The sequence below is a fragment of the Vespa crabro genome, chromosome 3, assembly GCF_910589235.1.
Source record: "Vespa crabro chromosome 3, iyVesCrab1.2, whole genome shotgun sequence".
NCBI lineage: Eukaryota > Metazoa > Arthropoda > Insecta > Hymenoptera > Vespidae > Vespa > Vespa crabro.
In genome coordinates, this window is record NC_060957.1 from 3,779,549 (window position 1) to 3,794,629 (window position 15,081).

The 15,081-nt window shown below is 31.7% G+C and overlaps 1 protein-coding gene across 1 annotated transcript; it reads left to right on the forward strand.

The window, feature by feature from the left end:
* Positions 1-10,814: 10,814 nt before the first annotated feature.
* On the forward strand, positions 10,815-13,142 carry LOC124422573. Its single transcript, XM_046959224.1, has 6 exons — positions 10,815-10,844; positions 10,938-11,938; positions 12,037-12,332; positions 12,401-12,579; positions 12,751-13,022; positions 13,106-13,142. The coding sequence occupies exons 1-6, from the start codon at positions 10,815-10,817 to the stop codon at positions 13,140-13,142; spliced, it is 1,815 nt and encodes a 604-aa protein (XP_046815180.1).
* Positions 13,143-15,081: the final 1,939 nt, after the last annotated feature.

Consider the following 15,081-nt stretch of genomic DNA (forward strand, 5'->3'; position numbering starts at 1 on the left):
CAATAACGTTAGTAGTGGCAAGAACAACAACAATAACGAAAATAACGGAAATAACGATAATAATGATAATATTAATAATAACGAAAATATCGTTAGAAAAAAAGATAATACTAATAATAAAGACAATAACGATAATAATAATAATAATAATAATAACGTTAATAACTATAATAACAATTATTATGATAATAAATTTGATAACGATCATAACGATAAAAAAGATAATAACGGTAATAAAAATTAGAATAATAATAATAATAATAATAATAATAACGATATTGAAGATAAAAAAGTTAATAACGATAATAACGTTAATAACTACAATAATAATAGTAACGTTAATAACAGCAATACTAACGATAATAGTAATAATAACTAAATAACTACAAGCGATCATGACGATAATGATGACAATAACGTTAATAACGATCTTAATAAGGATAATAATAATAAGAACGATAAAAATGATAATAATAATAATAAAGATAATAACGATAATAGCGATAATGACGATGATAATGATAATAACGATCACGAAAACAATAACGTTAACAACGATATTAATATCGACAATATCATAGGAACGATAACAATGATACCAATAATAATGACGGTAATTACGAAAATAACTATAAAAACGATAATAACGTTATTAACAATAATAACGATATTAAAAATTACAATAAAAACGATAATAACGATAATAACAATATTTATAATGAAATAATAACGATAAAAACGATAATAACGATAATAATAACTACATTATTAAGGATAATAGCAATTATTATACAAATGATAATATCAAGAATAACGATAATAACGATAAAAAAGTTAATAATAATAACAAAAATAACAATAATATCGATAATAATGGTAATAACGATAATAACTTTAATAATAATCTCTACAATAATGATAATAACGATCATAATAATAATAATAACTCTAATAACGATAATACCGTTAATAATAATTATAATAACGATAATATCGATAACAATAATAATAATAATTAAAATAACAAAATAATATGATTAATAATAACAACAACAACAATAATAATAATAATAATAACGATAGTTACGATAACAACGATAACAGCTATAACAATAAGGACTATAATAACGAAAATAAGGATAATAATATTAAGTATAATAACGGTTATAGCGTTGAAAATAATAATAACAAAAAAAATATTAACAATAATAAGGATAATAACGATAATAATAATCGTAATAATAACAATACCTTCAACAATAACGGTAATAACTTTAATACAGATAATAATAATAACACTCATAGTGATAATAACGAAAATGGCGATAGTAACGATAATAATAATAACGATAATACGGCAATAACGATAATAGTAATAATAATAATAATAACGATAATAACGATAATATCGATAATAGTAATAATAATAATAGAATAATATCAATTTTAACGATTATAACGATAATAATAATAACAATAGTAAAGATAATAAAGTAAATAACGATTATAAAAATAATAACAATAGAATAATGACGATAATAAGGATTAAAACGATAATAATGATTATAATAATAACGATAATAACGATAATAATGATAACAATAATAACGATAATAACGATAATAACGATCAGAACGATAAAAATAATAACAATAATATCGATAATAACGATAATATAAATAACAATAATAACGATAATATCGATTATAACGATGAAAATAATAACGATAATAACATAAATAACGAGAATAATAAAAACAATAATAACAATAATAATGGAAATAACAATAATAACGATAAGTATGATGACATTAATAAAAAAATAACGGTAAAAACGATTTTAACAGTAATAATAATAAGATTAATAACGATAATATCAATAGTTATAAAAATTATATTATCGATAACAACGATAATAACAATAACAATAATAACGATAATGACAATAATAACGTGAATATTAACAACAGTAATAAAGGTGATAACGATAATATCATTAATAAAAATAATATAGATATTAATAATAATAATATCTATAATAATAAAAAAAAATAACGTTAATAACAAAAATAAAAATATTTTATTATTATCGTAACTATTGTTATTATTATTATCGTAACTATTGTTATTATTATTATCGTCATAATCGTTATTATCGATAGTACTTTATTATTATTATTATTATTATCGATATTTTCGTTATTATCGTTATTATTATTATTATTATTATTATTGTTAATATCGTTATTATCATTATTAATTTTATTATTGTACTTGCTATTAACGTTATTATCGTTATTATTGTAATTATTATTATTATAATTATTTTTATTATCGCTATTATCGTTATTAACGTTATTATCGTTATTATCATCTTTATTTTTATTACTATTATTATCAATATTATCGTCATTATCGTTATTATTATTATTATTATTGTCGTTAATATCGTTTTTATTGTTATCTTTATTATTTTATTATTATTATTATTATTTTTGTTATGGTCGTTAATATCGTCACTATTGTTATTGGTGTTTTCGTCATTATCGTAATTTTCTTTATTATTATTATTATTATTGTTAATGTTATTATTATCAATGATATTATTATCTTTATTACCGTTATTATGATTATTATTATTAATGTTATTACCGCTATTTTATTTTTATAATTTACTTTATTAATATAAAGTACTATCGATAATAACGATTATGACGATAATAATAATAACAATAGTTACGATAATAACGATAATAAGGATAAAAAAAATACTAATGATAATAACGATTTAAATTATAATAATAATAATAACAATTATAACGATACTAACGATAATAACGATAATAATATTAATAATAATAAAATCATAACGATTATAATGCTTATACAGTTAATATTAATAACAATAATATCGATAATAACGATAATAAAGACAATAACGATAATAACAATAACACTAATAACTACGATAACGATAATAACCATAATAATAATAACAATAATATAGAACATAACGGAAATAATGATAATAATAATAACACTAATAACGATAATAACGATAATATCTATAATAACGATAACAATAATAAAGATGATATCGAACACAACTATAATCATGATAACAACAATAACCATCATAACTATAATAACGATAATAATGATAACAACAGTAACAATTATAACGATAAAAAAGATAAAAACGATAATAACGATAATAATAATAACGATAAAACCGATAATAACGATGATAATAATAACATTACGTACGATGATTACGATATTAACGATAATCACGATAATCATAATAACAATAATAACAATAATAGCGGATATAAAAATAATAACGATACTAATAATAACAATTATAACGATGATAATGATGATAACGTTAATAATAATAATGATAATATCAATAATAATAGTAAAAATAATACCAAAAATTACAATAATAAGGATAATATTGATAATAAAGATAATAACAATAATAATAACGATAAAGCGATAAAAACGGAAATAAATGTAATAACTGTAATAACGATAATAACGATAATAACGTTAATAATAATTATAACAACAAACACGATAATAACGATTATAACGATTGTAATAGTAACAATAATAATAATTATTATAACGATAATTACGATAGGAACGATAACTTCAATAACAATAATGACGATAATATCGTCAATAAGGATAATAATAATAATAATAAACATAATAACTATAATATCGATAATAATAACAATAATAACAATAATGACGATAAAATAGATAAAAATAATAAATATAATTACGATAAAAACGATAATAATGGTAATAACAATAATGATAAAAACGATTATATCGGAAATTATAACAAAAATAATAAAATAAAACCGATTATAACGATAATAATAATAACGCAAATAATAATAATTGCGATAATAACTATAATGACGTTATCAATACTGACAATAATAACGATAACAACGATAAAAGCGATAGTAACAATAATAACGTTAATAACAATAATAAGAATAATAAGGATAATAACAATAATAGCGATAATAAGGGTTATAACGACAATAATAATAATAACAATAATAACGATAATAACGACAACGACAATAATAATAATAATAATAATAATATTAATAATAATAATATTATAACGTAATAACGATAATAATGATAATAATAATAACAATAACAACAATAAAAACGAAAATAACAGTAATAACGATAACAACTATAACCATAATAACAACAATAACCATAATATGGATAATAACGATATTAATAATACCAATTATAAAGATTATATCGATAATAACGATGATAGTAATGACATTGACAAAGATAATAACGATAATAACGGTAATAACAATAAGTATAATAAAATAGTAACTATAAAAACTACAATAACGATAATAATAATTACACTAATATCGATAATATCGATAATATCGATAATAATAATAATAACAATAATCACGATAATAACAATAATGATGATCATAATAATAATAACAATAATAACGATAATAACGATAATATAGATAATAATAGTAATAACAATAAACACGATAATAACGGTAATGATTATAATAATAATAGCAATAATATCGATAATAACGAAAATAAAAATTATAGCGATAATAATAATAAGAACGATAAAAATGATAATAATGATACTAACGATAATAATAATAATAATAACAATAATATCAATAATATCGTTAATAATAATATTAATAATAAAATAATAACGATGGTATCTATTATAACGATAATAACAGTGACAATAATAACAATAATAACGAAAATACCAATAATTACAATAAAAATTATAACAATAACAACGATAATGACAGAATTAATAATAACAATAACAAAGATATTAGAAACAACAATAATAACAATAATAACGATAATAACAATAAGTATAATAAAATAGTAACTATAAAAACTAGAATAACGATAATAATAATTACACTAATAACGATAATAACGATAAAAACAATAATAACGATAATAATAATAATATTAATAACGTTAATAATGGTAATAAAGATATTAACGATAATAATAAAAATTATATCTACAATAATTATGTAAATAACGTTCATAATACAAATAATTATAATAACGATAATAACGGTAATAACGATAATAATATTAACGATATTATCGAAAATAAAGATAACATCAGTAACAATAATAACGACAATAAAGATAATAATAATTACAATAATAACAATAATAACGATAATAGCGATAACAATAATAACGATAATAATGAGAAAAAAGTTAATAATAATAACAATAATTACGGTAATAACGATAATAAGGATAAAAATAATAGCTACAATATCGATAATAACGATAATATCGATAATAAAAATAATAATAATAGAATGTTACCGATAATAACGATAATAACAATAATTATATAAATAATAATAACTATAATAACGATAAAAACGATACTAACAATAATATTTAGATTAGCAATAATTCGATAATATCGATAATAATAATAATAATAATAATAAAGGTACATGACGATAATAATGACAATAACGATATTAATAATAATAATATCTATAATAATAACAATAAGTACGTCAATAATAAAAATAACAATATTAACGATATTGACGATAATAACGATGAAACGATAATAAAAATAATAACAATAATAACGATAATAACAATATTAACGATAATTACGATAATAACGATAACATCAACTACAATAATAACGATAATAACGATAATAACGATAACATCAACTACAATAATAACGATAATAACGATAATAATGATAATAATAATAATAATTTTAACGATAATCATAATAATATTAATAATGATATTAATAACGATAATAATATTAAAATCAATAACAATAAATGCAATATTAACGATAATAACGATAATAAGGAAAATAATGATCATAATAATTATAATAAAAAAATAATATCGATATTAACGATATTAATAAATTCAAGAATAGCGATAGTAACGATAATTACGAAAACAAAAATAATATTAATAACGAGAATGACGATATGAACGATGATAATAATTACATTAAAAACGAGAATAACTATAATAACGATAATAACTTGAATAACGATATTAACGATAATAATAACAACAATAATTGCGATTTTATCAATAATTATAAAAATAACATTAATAATAACAACGATAATTATGAAATTGACGATAATTCTAGTAGTAAAAATAGTATCATATAATAACGATAATAAGGATAATAATAACAATTATAATATCAATAATAACGTTAATATCGATAATAACGATGATAATAATAACATTAATAACGATAACAGTAATAATAATTATAATAAAATAACGATAACTACGAAAATAATAATAATAACATAATTAGCGATAGTAACAATAATAAAGATAATAATAATATTAATAATAATAATAATTATGGTAATAATGATTATAAGGAAGATAATAATAACATTAATAACTATTGTAACGATAATTTCGATAAAAATAATAATGATAATAACAAAAATAACGATAAAAACGTTAATGTGGATAATAATAAGAAAGATAACATTGATAATAGTAATAAGAATAATATCGATAATATCGATAGTAACGATAACATTACTACAGTATTAAAGATAATGACGATAATATCGATACTAATAATAACAATAATATAGATAATAACGATAATAATGATAATAACGATAATAACATGATAAAAATAACATTAATAATTATCTTGAAGATAATAACGTCAAAAACGTGTTAACGATGATAATAAAAACATTACGAAAACATAACGAAAAAAATAATAACAATTACAATAATTAGAAAACTAATAATAACAAAAATAACGATAATAACGATAATAACGATAAAAACAATATTAATATATGCAAGAATAACGATTATAACGATGATAACGATAATAATAAAACTAATAGTAATAACGATAATAATAATAATAATAATAACAATAATAACGATAAAAAAGATAATGATGATTATAATAATAACGATAACAACGATAATAATAATAACAGTAATAACGATAATAACGATAATAACGTTATCAATGATAGTAATAATAATAACTTTATTAACGGAAATAACGATAATAACGATAATAGTAATAATAAGAGAAACCATAATAACGATAATAAAGATAATAGTATCATTAATAATAATAACAATGACATTAATAATAATAATGACGTTAATTACGATAGCAACGATAACACCAACAACATTAATGACGATATTAACGGCAATAACGATAATAATAATAATAATAATAAAATAATGACGATAATAACTATTATAGAGAAAAACAATTACAACAATAGCGATAATACCGAAAATAACGATAATAATGATAATAACAATAACAATAATAAAGATTATAACGGTAATAACGATTATACTAAAAACGGTAATAACGATACTAAATATAATAATAATAATAATAATAATAATAATAATAATAACGTTAATATCGATAATATCGATAATAATAATAATAATTATATAATACTCACGATTATAACGATTATGACGATAATAACTTTAAAAATAATAACAAAAATAAGGATTATAATGAAAATAACAATAATAATAATTAGAATAAAATAATAAAAATAATAGGGATAATAAAAGTAATAATGATAACAATAATAAAAGTAATAACAGTAATAATGATAACAATAATAAAGATAATAACGATAATAACGATAATAATTATAGTATTAATAAAAATAATGACGACTATAACATTTATAATAATAACAATAATAACGATGATAACAAATTTTAACGGAAATAACGATAATAATGTTAATATAAATAATAACGATAATAATAATAATAATAATAATAATAAGAATAAAAATAATAACATTAATTTCGAAAATAACAATAATGATGGTAATTATGTTAAAAACATTAATAACGATATTAATTATAACAATGACTACAATGATAATGATAATAACGATAATAACGATAATAACAAAAAGAACGATAACAATAAAAATGATAATAACGATAATAACGATTATAATCATAATAACGATATTAACGGTAATAACGATAATAATAATAATAATAATAGTAACATTAATAAACGTAATGACAATAAAAACGTAAATAACATTAACAATAATAACGACAATTACAATAAAAACAATAATAAAAATAAGAAAAATATAAATATTAACGATAATAACGAAAATATCGAATATAGCGATATTGATATTAATAATAGCAACAATAATAACGATAATAACGCTAATAATAAGAACAATAATAACGATAATAACAGAATATCTGTAATAATAATAATAACAATAATAATTATAAAAGCGATAATAACCATAGTAAAAATAGTAATAATAACCATAATAACGATAAAATCGATAATAACGATGAAAATAAAAACAATAATAATAATAATAACGATAATAACGATAATAACTACATTAACGAAAATAACGATAACAATAATAATGATGATATCGGAGTTCCATTATGGAGTAGATTCGGAAGGGACGTATCGCCGAGCGCTCCGCATTTCGTGCGACTTTACGTAATTTTTTCCATTCCATCGGCTCTAAGTTTCATACCTTGATGGTGAATTGCTAAACGGTGAGCATGTGGAGATAATAATCGGGTCAAGAGATCGAACATCCTTCGAGTTTTTTGTGAAAGTGTGTCCTGTTTCATTATCGAGGCATTGTTCGCCATTACGTGGGATTTGCGGGACCTATATTCTATGGTTGGACGGCAGGCCCGTTCTCGCATCGAGGTCTTACCCAGCGCCATCTACTCCAGGGAACGATGGCAGCGCCGTCTGCAGCGCAGGTGTCATCTACAATTATAATTAGTGTTTGGCCGCCGTTTAGGGTTGGCTGATAGAGCGGACCAAGATCCACGAGGTATGGGATGCCATCTCTGATGTTGCCCAGTGCTGCCATCTGGGCCGTGATAGTTCTGCTAACTATACTCAATGGCTGGACGGAAGACTCGACGTTTTATCGAGGACTCATGTTATGCTGCGCCATCTACTCTGGACAATAAATGCCGCCGCCAACGCAAACGGCGTCTACTTACACATCTAGGAAATGCGAGATATCTTTCTTCATCGCATAGGAGGCGCTTCTGTCAGCATAAAAACAAAAGCACGCAACAGTCAACGGGTGGTTTTATATATCCAATGCTTTATTTGGAGGAACACGGACGCGTTCGTGGGTATATGGTTGGACCTTGTCAAAGTTCTTCTAATATGCTTTAATAACAAAAACTAATTACAACAGCATTATTATTGCTATTATTATTTTTCACCAAGGGGAGAAGTAGAGCTCCGCATTATGTGCGGTTTTTCGTAGTTTCGTAGTTTATTCCAGTCTATCGGCGGAAATTTTTAAAACTTGCATGTAAATTTGTAAGCTGGGAGCAAGGGGAGAAAATTATCGTGTCTACAAATCGATCATCTAGTGGTGTTGTTAGTGAAAGTGTGCTCGGTTGTATTGGCGAGGCGTCGGACGCCATTACGTGTTAGTTGCGTGAATTATATCCTATGGTTGAACGGCAGACTCGATCGCTCATCGAGGTCTTCTCAAGCGCCATCTGCTCTAGGTTACGATGACAGCGCTGACGTCAGCGCGGAAGGCATCTACTACTATGAATAACAAAGGACCGTTCTCTGGTGGTTGTTGGTGGTTCTTGGAGTCGACCAAGATCCACGTGGTACTGGATGCCATCTCGGAAGTGTGCCAGTGCTGCCAACTAGGACATGTTATTTCCGCGAACTATACTCCATGGCTGGAAGGCAGATTCGACGGTCCACCGAGGACTCATGAAGCGCCACCTAATATTGACTACGACGGTAGTGCCGCAACCAACGCAAGCGGCATAAATTTCATGATAGAGAAATACGAAATACTAATCTCCAGCGCATAGGAGGCGCTTCGATCAGGCGAAAATATAAAATAAAATCACTCACAGTCAACTGTTGGTTGTATATTACCAATGCTTCAATTCGTAGGAACGCGGAGGCGTTCATTATGATATACATGGAACTCGTCAAATTTCAAATTTCAATTTATTTACATATAATATACATTCATTAAAAAGAATAATACAATAGCATTATTATTATTATAAACCATGGGAAGAAGTGGAGCATTCCTCTTCTCCCGACGAGTAGCACTGTCGGGATCCGAGATAGGAGGAGTACGTCCTCCCAAAAAAAAACAAATGCTCATCTGGCCCGTATGACAGCACCCTGTAAGAGCCCCAAGCCAGGGTTACGACAGGGCCATGAGGACTAGCGGGTACGTTGACGCAGCTGGAAAGGGATGTGCGGAACGGAACGTAAGGCGCGGTTCTCGTGGAAAACACCCGACATCAACGCGTCGCACCCACGGGAGTGTCAGGATGCCGATGAAGGAAGCAAGTGAACGGCAAGGGCGGATGCTTCATTCCCGACCTTATAGCCAAAAGCTCTCGCAACAATGGGGGTAGTTGCGAGGGTGATCACCACCCCACTTCCGGAGGCACCGCGTTCGGAGACGGTCGGGCATTCTGGAGGAAAAAAAACAACTACATGGAAAATAAAAGTATCAACAAGATAAATTTAAAGCACCTAAATAATATACAAGAAAACAACTAAGAATCACCTGTAAAAAAACATCGCTGCTCAAGGCGACATAAACGTAGGCTCACAGCGTACGAAAGGGACACCACAAGATGGAGAGACAGAGAAACTCGCGTAAGCGAAATTCCTCCCTGCAAAAATGAAGTTGGCTATTGCAAGACGACCAAATGTGAACAATATGATAAAGCAAGGACTCCCAGAACTGGAGGAGATAATAGATAGTCATGAGTTCATCTATTAATCTCGAAATGAGGTAAATAAGGGAGCGAGGAAACTCGACCGAGTTTCTCAGAGCCCTTGGGGAAATTCTGCAACTGAGTCCGGCGCAAGTAAGAGAGTAGCCACAAGCCCGCCGCAGTTGCCTGATGAAAGACTCAAAAAACCAAGGCAAGAGGCGACGTCGACCGATGACATCATGTGGTCGGAGGTCGCCAATAAGAGGAGAAACAAGGAGAAATCAGCTAAGAAGCCAACGAAACACCCACAGGAGGAAGAAAAGGAGCCGAGCAAATCGGAAGACAGGCCGAGAAAAAGAACGAGGCCGGGCGCGATCCTCCTGAAACCTGCGAATGGAAAATCATACGTAGACGTAGTCGGAGATATTCACCAGTGCTTTAAGACGACCGCCGCACGGGTAGATGCTAGATCGGTCCGGCAGACTAGAACCGGCGGAGTTCTCCTCGAACTCAAAAGGACCATTGCGGATATCAGGGCCTCATTAGCTGAAACCCTGAGGAAAGTAGTAGGAGAAACGAGCAGCATCACGGAACTAGTTCCTAGAGCTACGCTCGAGATACGGGACTGCGATTGTTGCACATTTGTGGTGGAAGTCAAGGAGGCCCTAAAGAGGACCCTGCCAGACTACGCGGGAAAATTAGAGGTGAAATCGACGAACCCCAACGCGAGACAACAACACCTAGCCCTCGTCAGACTAAAAGAGGAAGCAGCTGGGAAGCTTTTAAAGGCCGGCAGAGTGCTGGTCGGTTTCGTCAGCTGCAGGGTTAGGCGAAGAACGGAAGTGAGTCGATGCTACCGCTGTCTGGACTACGGTCACTATAGCGCCTCGAGAAAGTGCCCTGATAGCAGCAAGTATTGTCATTTCTGCGATAGCACAGGTCACAAGATCAAAGACTGCAAAGTCAGCGAGCCTACGTGTTTCTTGTGCTCCAATAGCGAGGATGATCCTAAGAAGCACCTTGCGGGATCAAAGGCCTGTAAAGCTTTCCAGGAGGCGCATGCAACAGCCAACAAGAGGAAGACAAGGTGAGAGTACTTCAGAGTAATTTCAATAGGAGCAGGACGGCGCACCAATTCCTAACCCAGCTCTGTTCTGAGAAAAAAGCTGATATAATTTTAATCAGCGAACAGTACCGGGACAGAGCAGGAATAGGATGGTACGCAGACGAATTGGGCACCGCGGGCATCTGGATCCCAGATCCCCGACAAATTCATGTGTCGGATCAAGGATCCGGACGCGGTTACGTTTGGGTGAGACATAAATCGGCGACATATGTGAGCGTATACCTCACCCCGAACGACCGGATAGACGACTTCCAGACCAAATTAGACGATCTGGAAGACGCACTGAGGGAAAGGCAAGGGGATCTCATCGTGGCAGGTGACCTCAACGCCAAAGCACTCGAATGGGAGAGACGAGGTCGGACTACAGAAGGGGACGAATCATGGAGTAGGTGTCGCCACTACAGCTATCAGTACTCAACACAGGCTTGACATCAACCTTCGATTGGCCTGGCTACAGAGAAACAATTCCGGACGTCTCTCTAGCCAATGAACAACTGGTGGCAAGAGTCGCAGGCTGGCAGGTAAATGAGGATTATACCGGGAGCGACCATCAGTACATCCTCTTCGATATACACGATAGGAGGCCAGCCGTGACAACTCCAGTAAGACCCCTTGGTGGATCATTGCAAAAATGGATCGAGAGAGGCTGCCTTCGGTCTTAAATGAAGGATGGAGATTCCTTCAAATTAATTTCGCGAGTCTATCGACACATGCGCAATCCAGGAGGATTACTGCATCAACTATGCAGCTCATCCAAATTGCATGCACGATAGCTGGCCAAAGACGAAAAAAAGTGGCAAAGGCGTCCTGCATACTGGTGGACAAACGAGATCGCAGATCTACGTAAGAAGTGCTTAAGTCTCCGCCGTGTAGCTCAACGAGCGAAGAGACGCGACCTCGACGCTGCTCCCTTGGCTGCAGAGTATCAGGCAGCCAAAAAAAGCTCTCAAGAGGGCCATCAAGGCAAGGAAACGTCGGTGCTGGAAGGAGCTGTTCTTGGAAATCGATCAAAATTCGTGAGGATTATGGTTTCAGATCGTCACAAGTAAGCTGGGGACACGAATGCAAGGTATCCCTCAGGACGCTAGAATGTTGGAATTCATCCTGCATACTCTATTCCCCTCACAGCCGAAGAGAGAGATTAGCACGGCAGCTCCTGGCATGAGGCGCCACAATTTACAGTAGTGGAGTTATTCAGGGCCGCATCATCTATGCGGAAGATGAAAGCTCCAGAACCTGACGGACTTCCAGGAGAATTAATTAAAACTGTCGCGGAGGGTCACTCTGAGCTCTTGCTATACATGTATAACATGTGCCTCCGGGAGGGCATCTTCCCCGCCCAGTGGAAGAAAGCGAGTCTTGTGCTCATCAGCAAGGGTAAGGGTCCAGCAGATACAGCTTCGTCTTACAGAATCTTCTGTATGCTCGATACAGCTAGCAAGCTCCTGGAGAAGCTGCTTAGGCCACAGCTGCACGCATCCGTGAGGGCAGCGTGGGATCTTGTTGCCCTCCAATATGGATTTCGATCAGGCCTCTCCACCATCCACGAAGTTCAGGAGATTGTCACGGCCGCTAACATGACGGAACGCGGGAATCACCATTCCCGCCCTTTGTGTCTGCTGGCCACCATAGACGTGTGAAACGCCTTCAACTCCGTCAGATGGGACTTGGCAATGGAAGCGCTCGAACGTAATTTCAGAGTCCCGGGGTATCTTCTCCGAATACTCGAGGATTATCTAAACGATCGCTTCTTAGAATACAATACTGACGATGGTCCAAGAAGCTTGGAATTGACATCGGGTGCCGCTCAGGTCTCCATACTAGGACCGGATATCTGGAATATTTTCTACGACGGTATCCTACATATGGCAGTTCCTGAAGGTGCTTTCTGATTGGGTACAGAGATCACATTGTAGTTGTCATAACAGCAAGAGACGCGGAGCGAGCACAGCTGGTGCTCAACCAGGTAATGCGCAGAGTCATCTCCTGAATGGAAGAACACGGGCTAACCTTAGCAGCCCAGAAAACAGAGATCGTGCCACTAACGAAGAAGCACATCAACACCTTGCGCAGTTTCGTCTTAGGAGACGCGACGGTCCAGACGAAGCAGTCCGTCAGGTACCAAGGAGTAACCCTCGATTGCAAACTCACTTACGGAGAGCATATATTAAGGATAGCTGACAAGGCGGCAAAAGTAGTTGTCACGCTGGGCACACTCATGGCCAATGTCAACGGCCCCAGGCCGTGCATTAGGCGACTATTCATGCGTGTCGCCGAAGCAGTGATGCTGTAGGCGCAGAAGTATGGGCCGAGGCGCTGCGAAAGGAGAATTATCGCAAGCGCATAGCCGCGGTACAGATGAGGGGCGCTCTCCGAATCGCGTCGTCCTACCGCACGGTCTCTGAACTCGCGGCGCTATTGGTCGCGGGGGTAATACCGATAGATCTACTAGCCCAGGAGAGACAATTCGTCCACCAGCAGAGGTCCGTTTTGGGTAAGGAGGAGGCACCAAGGCTCGCCTGGTATACCAGCATCGAGACCTGACAAAACAGATGTGTCCAGGTTACCAGGGGCAGATGGACTGCCCGACTCATCGGTCGACATGACAACTGGATAAACCGGGAGGCGGGAAAGGTTGATTTCTACCTCACCCAATTCCTGACTGGGAATGGCTTATTGTGTTCCTACCTCGCAAAGATGAGGAAAGCAGCAGATGGCAACTGCTCCTATGGCGACTCAACCGTTGACGACGCCCACCACACATTTTTCATATGTGCACGTTGGAGCGCCTAACGATTTGCCTTGGAGCAGGAGCTCGGAGACATCTCGCCGGAAAACATTGTGGAGAAAATGCTGCGAGGGCAGAAGCAGTGGAACATGGTTGCCTACTACGTGAGGGCAATCTTATGTAAGAAGAAGAAGGAGATGGACGGCCCATAGACGTGCCACAAACGTTGCTCCAGGTTCCTGCACGTAGAGCCAAATTGAGGGAGTCCAATTAATGGGACATGATGTAGTAGTACCATCCCGAAGTAATGTCGCATGACGGTGCCGGAATGGTATCAACATGCCACCAGGATGGATATGAGTTTAGTCGGTAGTGC

Coding starts and splice junctions, on each gene's coding strand:
- LOC124422573 (XM_046959224.1), top strand. CDS start 10,815: ATGAAGTTGGCTATTGCAAGACGACCAAAT. Junction 11,939..12,036: donor GCCAACAAGAGGAAGACAAG/GTGAGAGTACTT, acceptor AATTTTAATCAG/CGAACAGTACCGGGACAGAG. Junction 12,580..12,750: donor GGCCAGCCGTGACAACTCCA/GTAAGACCCCTT, acceptor CATGCACGATAG/CTGGCCAAAGACGAAAAAAA.